The sequence below is a fragment of the Moschus berezovskii genome, chromosome 14, assembly GCF_049115385.1.
Source record: "Moschus berezovskii isolate FMDL1 chromosome 14, NW_MosBer_1.0, whole genome shotgun sequence".
NCBI lineage: Eukaryota > Metazoa > Chordata > Mammalia > Artiodactyla > Moschidae > Moschus > Moschus berezovskii.
In genome coordinates, this window is record NC_142473.1 from 69,042,075 (window position 1) to 69,062,209 (window position 20,135).

Consider the following 20,135-nt stretch of genomic DNA (forward strand, 5'->3'; position numbering starts at 1 on the left):
TGGGACTGGCCTCCCCTGGGCCTGAATAGGCGACGCAGACTCCAGACGCTGCCCTCCATTCCCTAGACAACTGGTGAAAGCCGAAAGGTGGTGTAGATTCTGCAGAAGGTGGGGGGTGGTGGGAGAGGGAGACGCTGAGGTTTTTCTTGGGCTTTCAGTGGTTCGGCTGAAGAGAAAGCTGTGATAATCCTGACATCTGGCTGCTGTGGGGCAACCAGCAGGAGCAGAAGGGAAAGGAAAGTGTCAGGAGCCGGAGGCAGACTCGGCTTTAGCCTTGGTGGCCCTTTGGGATGAGTTTCCCGTGGAGACTCCAGCCGAGTCAGCCTAGCTTCTCAACTGCCTGCAGGGCAGCTGGAGTAGAAGGAAACCACCCCCCGTTTCACCGTCCTCTCCCCAGCCTGCCTTTTGCTGCTAACAGCCTGAAGTGGGCAGCAGAGGAGAGAAGCTCCCATGCTCCTGAGTGGTGGTAGAGGAGGAAGCCTGGCCACTGCGGATAAGGTGACAAGACTCCTGGCTCCTTGGAGAATGTCTGATTTTTTTTCCTAATTATTATTTAAGTGCTTGCTTTAGAACATGTTTCTGCTACAAGCAGGCATGAAGCGGCCTTGCCTCTCTTGTGTTACCTTCCCGTCAATCTTCTGCCCCCTAAAAAAAGAAAATACAGCTGAGCTCCTGTTTGGAGCCAGCTGGTGACTAGACCTTGCTTCTTAGGCTGCATTCTTGACTGAGGCATCTCCTGCAGGGGTGGGGGAGCTTGTAGGGAGGGTGGACACAGGCCTCTGAAGGGGAGCCCCTGGAGGGACAACCCAACCCCAAACCGCCCTCGCTGCGGCCTCTGCCCAGGAGGATGGTGCCAAGGGGTGTGCCTCCCACCTGAGGCCACCAGAGGGCGCCATGGGTCCATGGCGCTCCCTCTCCCCACAGAGGCCAGGGCCCCAGGCTGGGCCTCAGGCTGCCACGCCTGGGCCCCCATCCAGCAAAGCCCACAGTGGGTCTTTCCCAGGACTGACTGACTGTGGGGTCTTCATGTTGTCCCCCAACTCCAGAGTCCTGGTCTGTCGGTCACTAAACCACAGCCACTCCCGTCAGTGTTCCCAGTGACCTTAGGAATTTCTCCTCCTTCAGATGGGAAACATGTTAAAAACCTTTATTTCTACCTGGACTTTGCACCTAAGACAAACTACCACCTACTCCAGAAAACCTTTGGGCCTGAGTCACTGGCTTCCGGTCTTCTGTCCATTAACAGGTGACACAGCCTGCAAGCGTTCAGCAGGGCCTGAAGGCAGCAGCCACCAAAGGGCAGGGGGTCCCTCATCAGGCCCCCTTCCTCCCTGTGCTGGGCCACACAGAACTGGATCATGGAAGGATTTGCAAACAACTATTCTGACAGCCTAGCAGTAGTTCTGCACATCAGGGCAGTGGGGCCCAGGGCTCAGGGCACAGCAGGAAAGTCCCTGACAGCTGTCTTTTTAAAAATTTTATTGAAGTATAGTTGATTTACAATGTTATGTTAATTTCTGCTATGCAGCAAAGTGATTCAGTTTTATAAATTTATTCTTTTTCATATTTTTCATTATGGGCTATCATAGGATATTGTCTATAGTTCCCTGTGGTATACGGTAGGATCTAATTTTTTATCCATTCTATATATAACAGTCTGCCTCTGGGAATCCCAAACCCCCAATCCATTCCCCACCTGCACCACTTGGCAGCCACAGTTCTGTTCTGAGTCTGTTTCATAAATATGTTCATTTGTGTCATATTTTAGATTCCACATGTAAGTGATATCATATGGTACTTGGCTCTCTGACTTAGTGTGATAATCTCTAGGTTCATCCGTGTTGCTGCAAATGGCTTTATTTCATCCTTTTTTATGACCGAGTAACGTTTTATTGCATATGTGTACCACGTCTCCTTCACCCATTCATCTGTTGATGGACATTTAGGTGGTTTCCATGTCTTGGCTATTGTAAATAGTGCTGCTCTGAACATAGGGGGTGAATGTACCTTTTCAAATCAAAGTTTTGTCTGGATATATGCCCAGGAGTGGGATTGCTGGATCAGATGGCAACTCTTTTTAATTTTTTGAGGAACTCCATACTGTTTTCCATCGTGATTGCACCGACTTACATTGCTACCAGAATAGGAGAGTTCCCTTTTCTTCATATCCTGTCCAGCATTTATTTCTAGACTTTTTGATGGTCATTCTAACTGGGGTGAGGTGGTACCTCATTGTAGTTCTGATTTGCATTTCTCTAATTAGTGACGATGAGCATCTTTTCATGTGCCTATTGGCCATTTGTATGTCTTTAAAGAAATGTCTCTTTAGGCCTTACTCATTTTTTGATTGGGTTTTCTGCTTTTGTTTTGATGTTGAGCTGTGAAAGCTCTTTCTATATTTTGGAAATTAAGCCCTCGTCAGTTTCATTTGCAAATAATTTTTCTCCCAGTCTGTAGGTTGTCTTTTTGTTAATGGTTTCCTTTGCCTTACAAAAGCCTGTAAGTTTGATTAGGGTCTGTTTGTTTTTGTTTTTATTTCTGTTGCCTTGGGAAACTGACCTAAGAAAACATTGGTATGATTTATGTCACAGAATGTTTTACTTATGTTTTTGTCTAGGCGTGTTATGGTGTTATGTCTTATATTTAAGTCTTTAAGGCACTTTGATTTTTTGTGTATGTTGTAAGGGAGTGTTCTAACTTTATTGATTTACATGTGGCTGTCCAGCTTTCCCACCACCACTTGCTGAAAAGACTTTCATTTTTCCATTTTTCTTGCCTCCTTTGACAAAGATTAATTGACCATAGGTAAGTGGGTTTGTTTCTGAGTTCACTATTCTGTTCCACTGGTTAATATGTCTGTTTATATGATAAGTGCCAGTGCTATGCTGTTTTGATTACCATGGCTTTGTAGTATTGTCTGAAGTCTGGGAAAGTTTTGCCTCCTGCTTTCTTTTTTTTGCAGGATTGCTTTGGCAATTCTGGGTCTTTTGTGGTTCCATTATAAATTTTAGGATTATTTGTTCTAGTTCTGTGAAAAATCTGGCAGCTTATTCCTGGCATTGGGCTCCCTTCCTTCCAGTCCAGCTCAGTGCCATGTAAGTACTTAACGAATGGGAATACACCTACCCCATTTGACAGAACAGGGAGACTCAAGCCCAGTGAGGGTTGGATCCAGGCTCAGGTCCTGGGCAGGGCAGGGGTTAGCAGCTGGCCACACAGCTTCCAGTAGGGGCTTGTTCCCTCTGAGACACAGGTGCCTCATATAGCCAGGGAATCAGCTCCAGGCTCTCTTCCTGGTCCTAAATGGGCCCCTCTCTAGCTCTGAACTTTGGGTAACCCTCTATAAGGAGCCATGAGGCCAAGGTCATTGTTAACAAGTGTTTATTGTTAATAAAACCATAGTACATTTACAATAAGTGACAACATTAATGTATAGTTACAGTATCATACAATATTACAGCAATAAAATAACGCCTATTCCTTTGTACATCCAGCTCAAGCAGCTAGTTGAAAATATTTTCCAGGGTTGCAAACCCCCAGGGTTTTTCAAGGTGATGGAAAGGACACCTCCTAAAGTGCCTGGGGCTTCTGGTGAATAAATAGTTTCTAAGGTACAGCCAGACAGCTGAAGGGGACATCCGGCATAAGCTGTTCCGGAAGATGCCCTGGATGTCTGGTACATAAATACGACAAGGGTCCAGGCCCAGCGATGCGTCCCCACCAGGAGAGCCTGGAGCCTACAGGATGGCAGGGGCAGGTAGCAGGGAAGTAGAAGGACCTCTTCTCCCAGTTCTTCCCATCTACCCATGTCCCGACCTTTAAGTTCCCTAAGACCCGCAGTTCCCAATGGGAAGTCTGGGCCCTGCTCTCCAGTCCAAATTAAAGGACTCTCACTGGAAAGACTGGACTGGTGGGATGTTTAGGGCTCTGCCTAATTCTAGGCTTGGGATTTCAGAATCAACCCCTGTACACTGGCCCCTGAAAACAGCAGCAGCAACACAAGCTGAGGTCACCAGGCTCCTCCACTGTGCCCGTGCCACCCTTGGCTCAGACCAACAGCTTTGAAGGCGCTGGTGTGGGGAACTAACCGCCTTCTCTACTACTTGCTGAGCAGGCCGGCGATCCCTCTGCCCAAAGGAGCCCAGACACCAAGGAAACAGACTGAAAATGACCCTCTTGGCAGGATCCCCAGGCCCCCTGGAGGCCACATCAGGTCTTTCAAAGGCACAGCCTTAAATTCAGGTTTGTCTGCTGTGTTACTGAGGGAAAGCACCAGCTTTTGACTGAAATGGCCTAGGGCCCAGATAGAACATACACTCTCTACATTCATAAGGGTGCCCACACCCGCCCCCCCCAGGAGCCCCACTTAGGACAGTCCGAGCTGCCCAAGGCCCCGCGGGTGGGCTGGTTAGAGCCTGGAGGGCATGACCAGAAGCTGTGCAGAGCAGGGCGGGATCAGCGTGGGCCTCCGGGAGGGCACATGAGGCTGAGTGCACGGCAGCCCTCCGGTGCAAGCAGGCGGCAGGTGTGGGGAAGGGCCACTTGTGGCCATACCCGCCCTTGGCTCATCACTGGTTGAGCAAATGGTTAGGCTCTGAGCCTGCCCAAGTCTGGCTCCAAGAGTGCCAGTAACCAGTCTCAGCCCAGCAGGGCCCCAGCGTGTCCACTGGTCCTGGCTATGCGCTGACCTAGACACCCCCAGGAAGCTCCCAGACTTTCTTACCCGCCGAGGGGCCTAGTGACAGAGCCAGCCGCCCCCACACCTCACACCCGAGAGGTGACATAGAGCGAGTGCACGCGCTCGGCCAGGGTGCTCTGCAGGTCCTGCAGCGGGTCCAGGCCCTGCACTTTGCTGCTGCGGCCGTAGATGAGCTGCCGGAAGGAGTCCTGCTCCAGCAGGGCCTTCATGTGCTTGAGGAAGAAGCCCTCGCAGAACAGGGCCAGTTCGGGGGCGTTGTGGATCTGTGGGGGCAGGGAGAGGAGTGAGACCCACAGCTTCAGCACAGCCCTGACCAAAACTGCCCCCAAACAGTCCTCGTGGGCAAGGGTCCAGCTTCAAGCCCCAGACCCGGGGAGGCAGGCAGGCCCTATCTCTGCATCTTAGGGCAACTGAATTCATCTGAATTCCTTCCATGAGAATCTCCTTGGGTTAGACTGATCGGGGTTCAAATCCCAGCTGTGCCACCAGGAACATCCTGGCATCTTGTTCTCGGCCTGGGTCCTGCTGGTGACGTCTTGTTGAGGGGCGGTCGGCATCCCCATGGGATCAGAAGCTCCCGCCCTGGCAGGGGCTGTCCACGGTGGGATGTGCAGCATAAGGCCCAGCGCTCGAGTGTTCGCGTGGTAAACGCTCAGCGAACACTGGGCACCCTCTTTGGGCCAGGCAGCGGGCGCAGGCCCCGAGGCCCAGGTCAGTGATGCTGTCTCACAGCTGATGTTCCAGATCAGGGGGACAAGAGAAGCCAAGGAGCCAACCAGGCCAGGTGACCACAGACAATAGTCAGTGCTCTGAGGCAGTGAGGGCAGGCGGAGGAGCAGAGAGGTGTGAGACTCAGGGCTCCTGGGGGAGGAGACTTGCTGGAGGACTGCAGGAGTCCTGGGGTGGAAACGAGAAAGCGATGGGGCCATGTGGCCGGGTGAAGCGAGAGGGAGGCGTCGGAGGGGAGATGTGAGAGGGTCCTGGGGGCCTCGTAAGTGGTGACAGATCAGGGCTGGGTCTTTAGTTTGCAGTGGGAAACCTCTGAAGAGTTTCAGTAGGGGAGTGGCAGGGTCTTCACACCTTTCGAAAAGCCTTGTGGGCTGCAGGGCGAAAGCCCAGGAAGTGATGGAGGCCAGGCCAACGTGATCGTCCAAGAGCAGGGAGAGTAGAGGTAGCGGGACGGGGAGGGTGGCTGATGCATTTCGGGTGTGGGAGGTGACCGTGGCACCTGCTGCGAGGAGGAAGACTGAGGAGGACCAGCCTGGGGAGATACTCGAGTAGTGTCGGGAGCTGATCTGACTTGGAGGGGCTTCGCTCTTTGCCGCCCCAGGTCTCACTGCCCAGTGCGGCACAGCTGGCACAGGACCTGGGGTCCACCCGGCTCAGAGCTCAGCTCCCCAGCTGCTGTGCTGCCCTGCTGGGCGGCCATGACCTCAGGCCACGGCGAGGGTGACACTGTCCTTCAAGGCTGCCAGGGCACAGCAGAGGGAGTGATGGGGGCAGGGGCGGCAGCGGGGGCCCTCACCTTGGCATACTTGTACGTGTTCACGGCGCTCTCCATGCTCAGGGTCTGGGAGCACAGGATCTCACAGTGCCGCTGCAGGGCGTCCAGCTGGAACAGGCTGGCAGCTGACAGCAGCTGGCAGGAGGAAGAGAGGCCGTGGGTGAGCGGGGCCAGGCCTGTGGCCCCAGCATCACGGAACAGAGAGCCCCTGTGTGCCTTGTGCCCCCCTGACCCCCAGGACCCTCCCTGCCCGCCTGCCTGTTAAGTCCAATGGCCTTGACATTTCTACTCCAAGCCATCTAGGTATTTGCTAGGACACCTTGGGAGGTATCCGACAGGTGACAGACACTGGTTGGAATTTCTCATGTCGTGAGGCCTTCAACTATGAGCTGCCTGCTCACCTGCATGACCTTCTAGCCAGGCGTGTGGCCAGCAGCGGGTCCGTTCTCTAAGCAGTAACCTGTTAAGGTGTTGCGGGGGCGGGGGGGTATCTGCTGCCTTCTGATCCTCCCGGGCTTTCTTTCCTCAGGGGTGGCCCTTTCTAACCCTGAGGTGTCGCCCAGGAGGTTCGGTTCCACAGGCACACCATTTCCCATGCGCTCAGAAGAGCAGGGACCTGCAGGGAAGCAGGGGGTCCTCACAGAGGCCCCCTTCCCTCCCTCCTCATTTCTCCAATGCTGTGTGTCTGAGAGCGGGGTGGGTGAGACCTGGCAGATGTCTCAGGCTGGGCACAGGCATGGTGGATAGGCTCAGGGGCTCCCCGCCCCTCTCCCCGGGCCCAAGCAGACGGGCCAGGTCCTCACCTCCAGGATGTCACCGGTGGGGATGTCCATGGATTCCGTTCCCCCATAGTACAGATACTGCATCATCATCTGCAGGAAAAAGGCCCCATGTGAGCGCCAGGTGGACCCACAGCACCAATGTCCTCAGCCAGCACCTCTGGAGTGCCGCTCCAGCCACTGCCCGCCCCTCGGTGCCCCACGACCTCTGTGTGCCCGCGTCTGCACACCGCCCGGCTCTGGTCAGGCATTTTTGTGCTTCCCCTAGACTGTATATGGCAAGCTTCCTTCCCCTAGACTGTATATGGCTTCGCTTCAATCCTCACAACAGCCCTGTGAGCCCAGGAGGGCAGATACTCTTCACGGCTGGGGAAACTGAGGCCAGGGAGGGAGGCTGATGAGGCTGACCCGCCTCAGAACCCTTCTAGCATACCTCACGACTCATTTTCTCCTCTTACCGAAATTCTAAACATGGGGCTCTGAGGGGCCGACTGTCCACCCTCAGAATCCTGACTCCTGACCTCCCCGTCGGTGCTAGCCAGATCCCGACCTCCTCCTGGAAGCCAGTGCAGCCAGTGCTGGGGCCCGGCACCTAGCCCAGAGGTCGCCCTGCCAACCAGCGGGGGCCCTGCGATACCACATGAGGTGGCCTGGGGAGGGGGCTATGTTTAGTTCTGCTGAGGTCTGACTTACAAGCTCTGCCATCATGCTGGAGGCTGGGGAGTTTCCAGCTGGAAAAAGAAAAATGATTCTCCCTGGTTGGCTGAAGAAAGGGCCCCAGCAAGGAGCTGGCAAGGGTATAAGTAAACACGGCTCCAGCCGGCACAGTCAGGCTCTATTAGGACTGGCCCCCAGGCTGGAAGAGGCACCAGAGGGGCGAGGGGAAAGGAGCCCACACTGGGGCGGGGTGGGGGAGACCCGAGGCCTGTCCAGGAGGCATCAGCCCGCCCCTTCCCCTCAGAGGAGCGCGGGCTCCCAGAGGTCTTGCACAGCCCCCGCTGGAGCTCAGGTGGAGATCTTAGAGTCACACGGATGTACCTGTGTCCCACGACTCCAGGCAGCGTGTGCCTCGGGCGGGCCCATGCCTGGCTTCCCACCATCCCCCGCACTGGGAGCTGAGTGCCCAGGACTGGGAGTGGGGCAGCTCCCATCTCCAGGGATTCTTTCCTAGGCGTTAGCCTCAGGGCAGCCCCAAGGTGAGAAGGGGTCCAGGGAGACAGGCGACAGCCTGCGGCTCCTCTTCCTGGTCTAGAAGAGGCCTCCTGCCGCTTTTGGGGGCTGGTCTGGGCCAGGCCCCCCTCTCATGGCACATGGATCTCCCTGAGGCACCTGAATGCAGATGAGCCCACAGAAGTGGGACCAGAATCGCCCTCTTGGAGCCTCGCTGGGGGAACCAGGCTGCTAGCAGGCAGCTGCGGACATTAATTTCCCACAGCCCGGCAGCCCCCGGGCAGGATGTGGGTCATCCAAAGCAGGCAGCCTGCAGGGCTGGAGCGGGCAAAGGGCTGCTCCCAGTGAGGCCCCAGGCAGGACCAGCTGCAGGGATGGCCTCGCTTCCTTCTGCCCAGGGTGGACCACCAGAGCATGACCACAGGGAGGCCCCCAGTACTGCAGGGACAGGACTGGGGCCAAGAGTCACATCAGAATGGCAGGGCTGTCCCCCAAAGGCCTAGGTTTAGTCGGCAGTGACCCTGGCAAGAGTCTACACCTGTGATGTCTAATCGATAGCCACTGGCCACCTGTGACTTTTGAGCATTTGAAACATGGCTGCTCTGAATTAATACCTGTTGTGTCAAAACTGCATTTCAAACAGTGAAAAAAAGAATAAAACATTTCATTAAATTTTTATATGGGGAATGATACTATTTTGGCTACATTAAGTTAAAGAAGAATAAAATTAATTTCACCTGTTGCTTTTTACTTTTTCCTTCATCTATTAAGCAATTTTACATAACCTCTGTGCCCAACATTATCTTTCTATTAGAGATAGCACTGCTTAGATCTCCTTGGGCCTCTGTTTCCTGTTCTAGAAAACAATGATCTCAAGTTCTCTTTGTGTTGTGAGAGCCAATGAGATGTCTGGGGGCTGCTCTGAAACTTAGGCATTTTTTAGGAGGCCTTGGACCTGGATTGATGGCTTCAACTGCACGCCGCCGCCTCCCTGCCTCCCTCACACTGCGGGATGGCAGAGCTTTGTTCCCAGAGAACCTGCAGGGCCAGGCCAGTGGCTAACATGCCCCAGGCCCACGTGTGCCCTGAGGTTAGACCTGTTGTCTCGGTTTACCCCGTGACAACCCTGAGAAGTCATCAAGGGCTGCCCAGCCTCTCCTGCCACGGGCGTCATCCCCTGCTGAGCCATGCAGCCTCGATGGCAGGGGTCACCCTTGTCACATGTGTGCCCTCACCCCCACCTCCTGCCCAATCCCTGCTGCCCTTCTCAGACCCGCCTCCTCTGTCAGGTCGTGACCCCACCTCACGCTCCAACTCACCTGGACTTTGGGCTGCTTAGCCAAGCAACTTTCTAGAGTTGCTCCCTTCCCCAGGGAGTTTGGCTCAAGGGCTGGGAGGAAGGGAGAGGAGACACCCTATGCCCGACCCTGGGCCTCCTCGAACCCCTGTCATCAATTGACGGCAAGTCCCCCACTCTCCCCTCATCCACAACCCTCTATCCTGCTGCCTCTCCCGGGTCGCCATCATCACTCAGCTGGATTTCTCACCAGCTGCTCACCTGGTCCTGTGGCTGCAGTCGTGCCCCCCTCCAGTCCTTCCCTCAGCCTCCAGAGTGCGCGAGGTCATGCAAACTGGACCATTCCACACATCCTAAGATTGAATCCTGGCTCTATCACCTCCCAGCTGTGTGACCTTGGACAAGTTATTGAACTCCTCTGTGCCTGCGACACCCCATGGACCAAGGGGGGATAATAACATATGTGCACCTCCCTGGACTGTGCTGCGACGCTTAACTGATAAATGCACTTAGAACCATGCCTGGCCAAGTGTCAGTGATGGTGGCGACCTCACAGTAGCTTCTAACTGTCCTTGGGTTAAAGCTCAAGCCCTTCACATGACGGCTCCTTGGGAGCAGCCTCGGCCTCATTTCTGGATGTGCTTCTGAACGGCTGCCAGGACTTGGCCAGAGAGCATTTCCTGAACAGGTCGTGGTCTCTGCGTGTATTGCTCTGCCTACCTGGAGCTCCCGATACCTGGCTGACCACCCTGGCCCCCAGGAAATTTCCTCCTCCGCAGCTTCAGTGCCCCTTCCTGCCCTCCCGGCGCCTCCCCCACCACTCCCAGTCACGTTCATTCAGAATCCTGTCTCCTGGAGGGCAGGGTCCCTGTCCTGTTTACTGCTGTCTCCATGGCACCCATAAGTGACTAAATGCTAAACAGATGACTCCCAGGAACAAGAGAGAGGGACTAAACCATTTTAGATGGTGGCTCCTCACGCTTCTGTGGGGCTGTGATCTCTCCCATTAGGTCACAAGCCTGTCCCAGGCAAGGCCGGGTCCTGGGCTCACCTACCAGCTGCCTCTTGGCCTCCGTCTCAGCCCCTAAGGGTCACCCCTACAGCCTGAAGACCACTTTCTGGAAAGGAGCTCCCCACTGGGGCTCAGCTTAGACCCCAGCCAGTCCCTTCCAGACCTCGCCTGCCCCTCCTGGCGGCCAGCCTGTAGAGCTTCCATCACACAAACTCTGAGGTTCTCCGAAGCTTAGAGATCAAAAGTCCTGACCTTGATCTCCCACAAACAGGATGGGCTCCCCGTGGCTCTTTCTGCTTAGCCGGCACGGCTAGGGTCTGATGCCAGGGAAAAGTGATGGGCCTACACCGGTGCACGTGCACGTCACCCTCCACCCACCTGGGGTCTTGTTAAACTGTGTGTGGGGGGCGTGGGGAGGGCTGAGGCTCTGCATTCCCAAGTGCTCAGGCAAGTCGGTGCGCTGGGAGGTTACTCAGTACAAGGGCTCACAGGTTGCATGTGTGGTGTGCGTCTGTCCTTACATGCCCGACAGGCTGCCCAGACCCCTCGCCCAGTGGTTAGAGCTCAGGGCCATGAAACAGACTCTGAAGCTGCAAACTCACAACAGAAAGGCTACCTTGGGTGGGAAAAGCCTAGATGATCCAATCTGACCACTGAGTCAGCAAAACACAGAAGGTATTAGGAGGGGAAGATTATGACTGACTCACAGCTGACCCCGCCCTGATGGACCAGGGTCAGGGTCCTGGGGGGGAGGGGCACCCCTAGAAAAGCTTGCAGCGCTGAGGCGCACACACCTGGAAAATGTGGTACTTCATGTCGCCGACCTCAATGGTTTTACTGCTGTCGCCATCTTGCTCTGCTTTATTGGTCATCAGTGTCTTGAACCTGGAGCCAAGGAAATGAGACAATGAAGGGCTTGAACGTGACTTTTAATCCATCGCCGTGTGGCAAAGGCCCCATCCATCGCCTGACCGGTCACCAGGGGACAGGAGCATTTTAAAAATCACTGCTGTGATCGCAAAAGAATTCTGGGCAAGTGATGTTTTACATCGTCCTGGGCGGACAGACGGCTGGGCTGAGCCCAGACCTGTCCCAGCTGCCCTCTAGCTTAGTGACCTGTGGCTGGAAAACTGACCTCCATGCTAGAACATTCATGTTTTCTAATCATCAAAAGCAATGGCTTTACCAGAACAATGACCCAGCTCCTCTTGGAGAACTCTGGGTCCCCTCGTGACTGTCCCTCTGTCCCCTGTGGGGTGGGTGGGGGGGTGCCCTGTTCTGTGACCACCCTCTGGGCGGCAGAGGCTCTTCTCCAGCCTACCCATCACCTCATATCTAAATGAAGCTGTCCCCCCACTCCCTGGGTGGGCAGAGAATTCGTTACCTGGGCTGCCTACCTGTTAGAAGCCGTCACCAGCAGGACTTTATGTGCATAAAACAGCTTTCCTTCCACGAGGAAAGTCACATCTGACATCTCCTTGTTGTTCAAAAAGTGAGGATCTGTTTGTGGGGGGGAGGAGAAGGGGATGATGGAGGCGCCCACCACCCAGGCACTTGGGAAGGGGAAGAAAGACAGAGATGAGAGGGAGGGGAGACGAGGGAGAAGGCAGGGAGGCCTCACCGAGCCTGGCCGGCAGCGTCTTGCGGAGCTCAGGGATGCGAGGGATGGGGCTGCTGCCGTAGCAGTGCGTGAAGATGGCCGCGAGCTGCTGTGTGACCGAGTCGTTCTGTGGGGAGAGGTGGGGATGGGTGTCAGCTCGACCCCCCTCTGGAGGCCGTGTGTTTACAGCTCCAGGTACGCCAGGCCAGCTTCAAAAGTCCAGGCCAGGATCGTGGAAGCGCTGCCCTTCCTTCCCCCTGGATCTGGTCAGGCGAGAGAGGCCCGGTCCTTCCACACCAACTCCCCAGATTGCTTTCTTGGCCAGGCTCCAGCCCAGATGGACCCCTAGCCTCTGCAGTCAGGCAATGGGCATCCGGGCGAGGGCTAGACGTCCACCTGTGGGTTGCCTGTGTCCTTCTGTCCCTGTGAGGGGGGTGTCCCTAAGTCTGTCTGCCTGTGTGTCAGTCTCTGGGTCCGTCCCGTGGTCTGTCTGCATCCCGTGATCTGTCTGCCCATAAGGCAGTCTTCGGGCCTGTCCTGTGGTCTGTCTGCGTCCCGTGGTCTGTCTGCCTGTGTGTCGGTCTCTGGGTCCATCCCGTGGTCTGTCGGCATCCCGTGGTCTGTCTGCCTGTGAGGCAGTCTCTGGGCCCGTCCCGTGGTCTGTCTGTGTCCTGTGGTCTGTCTGCCTGTGTGTCGGTCTCTGGGTCCGTCCCGTGGTCTGTCTGTGTCCTGTGGTCTGTTTGCCTGTGTGTCAATCTCCAGGCCCGTCCCGTGGTCTGTCTGCCTGTGTGTCAGTCTCCGGGCCCGTCCCATGGTCTGTCTGCCTGTGTGTCAGTCTCCGGGCCCGTCCCGTGGTCTGTCTGTGTCCCATGGTCTATCTGCCTGTGTGTCAGTCCCTTGGCCCGTCCCATGGTCTGTCTGCATCCTGTGGTCTGTCTGCCTGTGTGTCAGTCTCTGGGCCTGTCCTGTGGTCTGTCTGCCTGTGTGTCAGGATCTGGGTCTGTCCCGTGGTCTGTCTGTGTCCTGTGGTCTGTCTGCCTGTGTGCCAATCTCCAGGCCCATCCCGTGGTCTGTCTGCCTGTGTGTCAGTCTCTGGGCCTGTCCCATGGTCTGTCTGCGTCCTGTGGTCTGTCTGCCTGTGTGTCAGTCTCCGGGCCTGTCCCGTGGTCTGTCTGCCTGTGTGTCAGTCTCTGGGCCCGTCCTGTGGTCTGTCTGCCTGTGTGACAGTCTCCGGGCCCGTCCCATGGTCTGTCTGCGTCCTGTGGTCTGTCTGCCTGTGTGTCAGTCTCCGGGCCCGTCCCGTGGTCTGTCTGTGTCCTGTGGTCTGTCTGCCTGTGTGTCGGTCTCTGGGTCCGTCCCGTGGTCTGTGTCCTGTGGTCTGTTTGCCTGTGTGTCAATCTCCAGGCCCGTCCCGTGGTCTGTCTGCCTGTGTGTCAGTCTCCGGGCCCGTCCCATGGTCTGTCTGCCTGTGTGTCAGTCTCCGGGCCCGTCCCGTGGTCTGTCTGTGTCCCATGGTCTATCTGCCTGTGTGTCAGTCCCTTGGCCCGTCCCATGGTCTGTCTGCATCCTGTGGTCTGTCTGCCTGTGTGTCAGTCTCTGGGCCTGTCCTGTGGTCTGTCTGCCTGTGTGTCAGGATCTGGGTCTGTCCCGTGGTCTGTCTGTGTCCTGTGGTCTGTCTGCCTGTGTGCCAATCTCCAGGCCCATCCCGTGGTCTGTCTGCCTGTGTGTCAGTCTCTGGGCCTGTCCCGTGGTCTGTCTGCGTCCTGTGGTCTGTCTGCCTGTGTGTCAGTCTCCGGGCCTGTCCCGTGGTCTGTCTGCCTGTGTGTCAGTCTCTGGGCCCGTCCTGTGGTCTGTCTGCCTGTGTGACAGTCTCCGGGCCCGTCCCATGGTCTGTCTGCGTCCTGTGGTCTGTCTGCCTGTGTGTCAGTCTCCGGGCCTGTCCCGTGGTCTGTCTGTGTCCTGTGGTCTGTCTGCCTGTGTGTCAGTCTCCGGGCCCGTCCCGTGGTCTGTCTGCCTGTGTGTCAGTCTCTGGGCCTGTCCTGTGGTCTGTCTGCCTGTGTGTCAGTCTCCTGGCCTGTCCCATGGTCTGTCTGCGTCCTGTGGTCTGTCTGCCTATGTGTCAGTCTCCAGGCCCATCCCGTGTTCTGTCTGCCTGTGTGTCAGTCTCCGGACCCGTCCTGTGGTCTGTCTGCGTCCTGTGGTCTGTCTGCCTGTGTGTCAGTCTCTGGGCCTGTCCTGTGGTCTGTCTGCCTGTGTGTCAGTCTCTGGGCCTGTCCTGTGGTCTGTCTGCCTGTGTGTCAGTCTCCGGGTCCGTCCCGTGGTCTGTCTGCGTCCTGTGGTCTATCTGCCTGTGTGTCAGTCTCTGGGCCTGACCTGTGGTCTGTCTGCGTCCTGTGGTCTGTCTGCCTGTGTGTCAGTCTCTGGGCCCGTCCCGTGGTCTGTCTGCGTCCTGTGGTCTATCTGCCTGTGTGTCAGTCCCTGGGCCCGTCCCGTGGTCTGTCTGCCTGTGTGTCAGTCTCCGGGCCCGTCCCGTGGTCTGTCTGCCTGTGTGTCAGTCTCCGGGCCCGTCCCGTGGTCTGTCTGCCTGTGTGTCAGTCCCTGGGCCCGTCCCGTGGTCTGTCTGCCTGTGTGTCAGTCCCTGGGCCCGTCCCGTGGTCTGTCTGCCTGTGTGTCAGTCCCTGGGCCCGTCCCGTGGTCTGTCTGCGTCCCGTGGTCTGTCTGCCTGTGTGTCAGTCCCTGGGCCCGTCCCGTGGTCTGTCTGCGTCCCGTGGTCTGTCTGCCTGTGTGTCAGTCTCTGGGCCCGTCCTGTGGTCTGTCTGCCTGTGTGTCAGTCTCCGGGTCCATCCCGTGGTCTGTCTGCCTGTGTGTCAGTCTCCGGGTCCATCCCGTGGTCTGTCTGCCTGTGTGTCAGTCTCCGGGCCTGTCCTGTGGTCTGTCTGCCTGTGTGTGTCTCTGGGTCTGTCCTGCGCTGTCGGGGCCTCCGGGGCTGTCTCACCTTGCTGGTCTTGAGGATGTCGAACATGAGCGGCAAGCCCTCGGCCACCAGCTCCTCGTTGTACTCCTCCTCCTTGATGGAGCTGAAATCCCGCAGGAGGCTCTGCACCACTGAATACCGAGACTGGGAGAAGGACGTCCTCAGAGACTCGATCCAGATGTGCAGCTTCCAGGGGACGCCTGGGCCAGGAAGGGCAGGGCAGTCACCCCCCGGGCAGAGAGCCCCCAAAGGGACCACTGAGCCCACTTCATGACAGCCCCCTCTCCGGCAGGCCAATGTGCCTGATGCCTGCCCAACTCAGGGCACCCCCTCTCCCCAGCTCAGCGCAGCCAGTAAGGAAAGCATTCGTTCACCCTGACGGGCCTCCCTGAGACATAAAAGGGTCTCCAAGTTCCCATCAGATGAGGTGGAGGAATGGCTTCAGGCCAAGTGCAGGGAGGCTGCGCTCTGAAAATCCACAGCTCACCCTGGGAGACTTCAAGTGCAGGCCCAGCACCCACACTGGCCCCACTGGCTTGTCAGGCCCCGGAATTACCTACCGGGGAGGAACCATTATAATTAGGAGGGGTGGCCCCGGAGACTCGAACGCCCGGAGGGTATGCAGGGCGCCTGGGGACAAGAGGGCCCCATGCCTGTCTAGAAGCCTGAGATGAACCCTGTTCTGTCGCTGAGGGTTTTTCCCAGCACCTGGCTCCCTGGTGTGTCTGCGCACACGCAGTGCCACGTAATTACTGTTTACCAGCTCCCTGGAGTGTGTCACTGGGGCCGCAGAGTAATCCAAAACTACCCTGTAAACGTCAGGACGAAAACTAGCGATGTTTCCGATAATTAGCGATTGCTTCTTACTCCCCAGCCATGCTGTGGGTTTAAAAAGGACATGTATGGATGTGAGAGTTGGACTGTGAAGAAAGCTGATCGCCGAAGAATTAATGCTTTTGAACTGTGGTGTTGGAGAAGACTCTTGAGAGTCCCTTGTACTGCAAGGAGATCCAACCAGTCCATTCTAAAGGAGATCAATCCTGGGTGTTCAGTGGAAGGACTGATGCTAAAGCTGAAACTGCAATACTTTGGCCACCTCATGTGACGAGTTGACTCACTGGAAAAGACTCTGATGCTGGGAAAGGTTGGCGGCGGGAGGAGAAGGGGACGACTGAGAATGAGATGGCTGGATGGCATCACCGACTCTGTGGACATGAGTTGAGTGAACTCCGGGAGTTGGTGATGGACAGGGAGGCCTGGCATGCTGTGATTCATGGGGTTGCGGAGAGTCAGACACGACTGAGCGACTGAACTGAACTGAACTGAACTGATGGCATTCCCTGGGGACATGGTGCCAAGGGTAGCATTAGCATCCCTGGTTTACTGACTGTGTGCAGGAGTGATATTCCCATTTCACAGAGAAGAGCACTGAGGCTGGCCTGCCGCCAGACGGCCGTGGGGCTCCCGCTTCCTTGGCTCAGCGCTGGGTGTTCGTGTGCCATGGCCCCCCGGGAGAGGAGCGATGCAGTCATCATGCACTGTGCGCCCATGGATAGTGGGCACCGGGCCCTGCGCTGTGTGTGACAACTTCACTTTCGTAGGGGAGGAGCACTAGGGAACGTGGCAGGGCTGTGATGCCCCCCAGGTCGGTCTGTCTGACCAGCCACCTGGGAGGAAAGAAGTCTGCAAGCTTGCAGGCCGAGGAGGTGGGGAGGCGGGCTGATGGACTGGAGAGCATCTCACTGACCAGAAACGTGGACTCCTGGTGCTCCAGGCGCTCCCACATGGCCAGGCCTCGACCAGGGAAGCTGGGGCCCTTAGGGCACAGGGCTGGGCTGAGGCTTTTGAGACATGTCCCACCGAGGACTGTCTGAGGCTCCGGGCACCACCTGTCTTGGTTGGAGAGGACTGAGCCCCGCCCTGCACTCCACTGCCTCCTGGCCTGTCTGGCCCTGTAGGCCTGGCCCTCTCGTGTGTGTGTGTGTAGATGCACACTGAGGAGCAGCACAGCATACGTGTGTGTGTGTGTGTCTGTGTATCTGTTTCTGTGTGTGTGTGTCTGTATGTGTGTGTGTCTGTATATATGTGTGTGCGTGCGTGTGTGTACACGCACACCGCGTGGCCTTACCCAGCGCCCTCAGCTCCATGGTGATGTCCACGTAGCCGTGCTCCGCGCTGTAGTACATGGCCTCCTGGAGGGCCTTGGTGCGCGTCCGGCTCAGTCGCATGGGCCCCTCACTGCCGCTGCCCTGGCTGGACGCATCGCTCTCTTCCACACCCTCGGCCAGGATCTCCTCCAGGGACAGCACGTCTGCTTTGGCCTGCTGTGGCTGCGTCAGGAGCTTCCTCAGGACGTTCCTGCAGGGAAAGGGACAAAGAAGGGTGATGTCCGAGGCTCCTGCCAGGGATGGTGCCTGCCAAGCTGCCTTTCAGCACCCTGTGGCCCAGACAGGCCAACTATGGGGTATCTGCGGGCAAAAAGGGCTCATGGTCTTCCCTTCCCAGGCAGGCTGGGCCCCCAGGTGAGTCAGGGAAAGCGGCAGAAGACCTCTCCCTTCTGCCATCTGCGTACTGCTGAGAAGTCATGAGCTCTGGGGCCAAGCAGGCTCTGCCACTTGTGTGATCACTTGTGTGATCTCAGACAGGTTGTTCTACCTTTCTGAGCCCTGACGGCTGTCACTGTAGCATGGGGAGGCAGTATCGTCCTCTCCCAGTTAATGTGAGGCTCAAGTGACATCACATGCAGAGCCTAATACACAACAATCGTCCTAATAGCAGCCGACTTGCGTATTCCCACGTTGTTGTTCAGCTGCTTAGTGTCCAACTCTCTGCGACCCCATGGACTGCAGCACGCTAGGCTTCCCTGTCCTTCCTTCACTAAAGCCAGGAGCTTGCTCAAACTGATGTCCATCGAGTCGGTGATGCCATCTAAACATCTTGCCCTCTTTCGTCCCCTTCTCCTCCTGACTTCTATCTTTCCCAGCATCAGGGTCTTTTTTTCCAATGAGTCAGTTCTTTGCATCAGGTGACCACAAAGTATTGGGAGCTTCAGTTTTGGCATCAGTCTTTCAATGAATATTCAGTATTGATTTCCTTTGGGATTGACTGGTTTGATCTCCTCGCAGTCCAAAGGACTATCAAGAGTCTTCTTCAACACCACAGTTCAAAAGCTTCAATTCTTCGGTGCTCAGGTTTCCTTATAGTCCAACTCTCACATCCATACATGACTACTGGTAAAACCATAGCCTTGACTGGACGGACCTTTGTTGACAAAGTAATGTCTCTTCTTTTTAATATGCTGTCTAGGTTAGTCATACCTTTCCTTCCAAGTAGTAAGCGTCTTTTAATTTCATGGCTGCAATCACCATCTGCAGTGATTCTGGAGCCCCCCAAAATAAAGTCTGACACTGTTTCCATTGTTTCCCCATCTATTTGCCATTAAATGATGGGACTGGATGCCATGATCTTAGTTTAGAATGTTGAGCTTTAAGCCAACTTTGCACTCTCCTCTTTCACTTTCATCAAGAGGCTCTTTAGTTCTTCTTCACTTTCTGCCATGAGAGTGGTATCATCTGCATATCTGAGGCTACTGATGTTTCTCCTGGCAATCCTGATGTTGCCATGTACCAGTGCATTTAACCCTCCCTGAGAGAGGAACCTCAGTATTCATGGGTGATGAATACATCTTGCTCAATATCACACTGACTGGGATGCAGACCCAGACCTGGGGCTCCAAGCCCCAGGCTCTTCTGCTGCATCCTGTGGCCTGGGGCTTCAGATGGCTGTCTCATGGGCAGGTACCCAGGCCACTTGGGGGTGAAGCCGCCTGCCTGCAGACCTGCCTGCCCCTCCCGACCCGCCTTGTGATGGTGGGCAGGCTGCGCAACACTGGGTGCTCCGCTAACTCGCTGAGCTGACAGGGCGGTGGCGGCGCGACCCAGGTCCCTCAAGGGAGTCCCTCGTCGTCTTCTATCCACCTTTCCCTGTCACCCTTTGACCCCAGAGCTGTCTAACTCTGGTCTCACCTCTGCCCTGTCACACCCCCAGGCAGGCCTGGCCCCTAAAAAGCAGGGTCCACAATCTGCTCCTGGAGCAGGACGTGACTTCTAGCAGAGCCACCAGGAGCATGTTCGTGGTGGAGCTGAAGTCAGGGTGGAAGCCCCTAGCGCTCCAGGCTGTGGCGGGCAATGGAGAAGCAGCAAAGGCACAGGAAGGAATGGGGTCCTGGGGCAGCCCTGGGTGGCTGCAGGTGGAGGGTCTTACAGGGGAAGGGGAGGGCCTGCCCTGGACACCCACCACCCCGTGTTTCCGGGCCTCCACCCTCTGGGCCCCCATGCTGCCTGAACCTGTATCTTCCTTCTGGCTGGTGTTCACGCAACCACCCTCTATCCACCCCTCCCCTCCATCTCTGGAAAGATCTCCAGGCCTAGCTCTTCTGCTCCTGAGAGCCTGCTTCATGCTCCACAGAACACAGGGCAGGAAGCCCCGGGTGGGTACCTGTGGCCATGGGCGGCTGAGTGGCTGAAGCAGTTCATATCCTCGTGGAGGGAGGAGGCCATGCCGTTGGCTTCGAGCATGCTGAGGAGGGGGTCGGCACCCCGGCTAAGCAGCAAGCTGACCAGCTCGTAGTTCCCTGAAAGAGGAGATGGGCCAGGAATGCTTCCACCACCCACATCACCGCCCTGCTGCTGGGCCTGCCTGGGCACCGAGCACTGCAGAAACAGTGACGGTGGAGTGAGGGGGAGCCCCTGGCGCCCTGAAGCAGGGGTTTCAAGGCTGTCACGGGGGTCACTGTGTGCGGCTCAGCCAGGCAGGGTGACACTGTGAGGAGGGCCAGATGGAACTGCAGGGCAGTCAGGGATCCTGGCTGGGCAGGGCAGCGGTGCACCTACCAGCCGCAGAGGCCAGCTGCAGGGGTGTCTCCGCATAGCTGTCCTCGCCGCCGTTCACTGCCGAGCCCTCCACGTGGGCGCCAGCATCCAGCAGCAACTGCCAAGGCACAGGAAGGGCACTTGAGCGTGGAGGGGAGTGTCTGTGCTGTGTGCAGGGTAAGCTTCGGGGAGGGACTTTTAGTTTCCTCCTGGCACGTGACTAAGAACC

At 56.7% G+C, this 20,135-nt stretch overlaps 1 protein-coding gene across 1 annotated transcript in view; it reads right to left on the reverse strand.

Annotated features, from left to right (window-relative positions):
* Positions 1–3,370: 3,370 nt before the first annotated feature.
* Positions 3,371–20,135, reverse strand: part of ABTB2 (ankyrin repeat and BTB domain containing 2) — a 187,483-nt gene continuing 170,718 nt past the window's right edge. Inside the window, exons 8-17 of the mRNA XM_055423820.2 lie at positions 19,928–20,024; positions 19,533–19,668; positions 17,164–17,393; positions 15,057–15,235; positions 12,083–12,188; positions 11,859–11,961; positions 11,256–11,346; positions 7,007–7,075; positions 6,225–6,338; positions 3,371–4,962 (exon numbers count right to left, since the gene is read on the reverse strand). Of these exons, the coding sequence (XP_055279795.2) occupies positions 4,765–4,962; positions 6,225–6,338; positions 7,007–7,075; positions 11,256–11,346; positions 11,859–11,961; positions 12,083–12,188; positions 15,057–15,235; positions 17,164–17,393; positions 19,533–19,668; positions 19,928–20,024 (1,323 nt within the window). The 3' untranslated portion in view covers positions 3,371–4,764. The remainder of the gene's footprint in view (positions 4,963–6,224; positions 6,339–7,006; positions 7,076–11,255; positions 11,347–11,858; positions 11,962–12,082; positions 12,189–15,056; positions 15,236–17,163; positions 17,394–19,532; positions 19,669–19,927; positions 20,025–20,135) is intronic.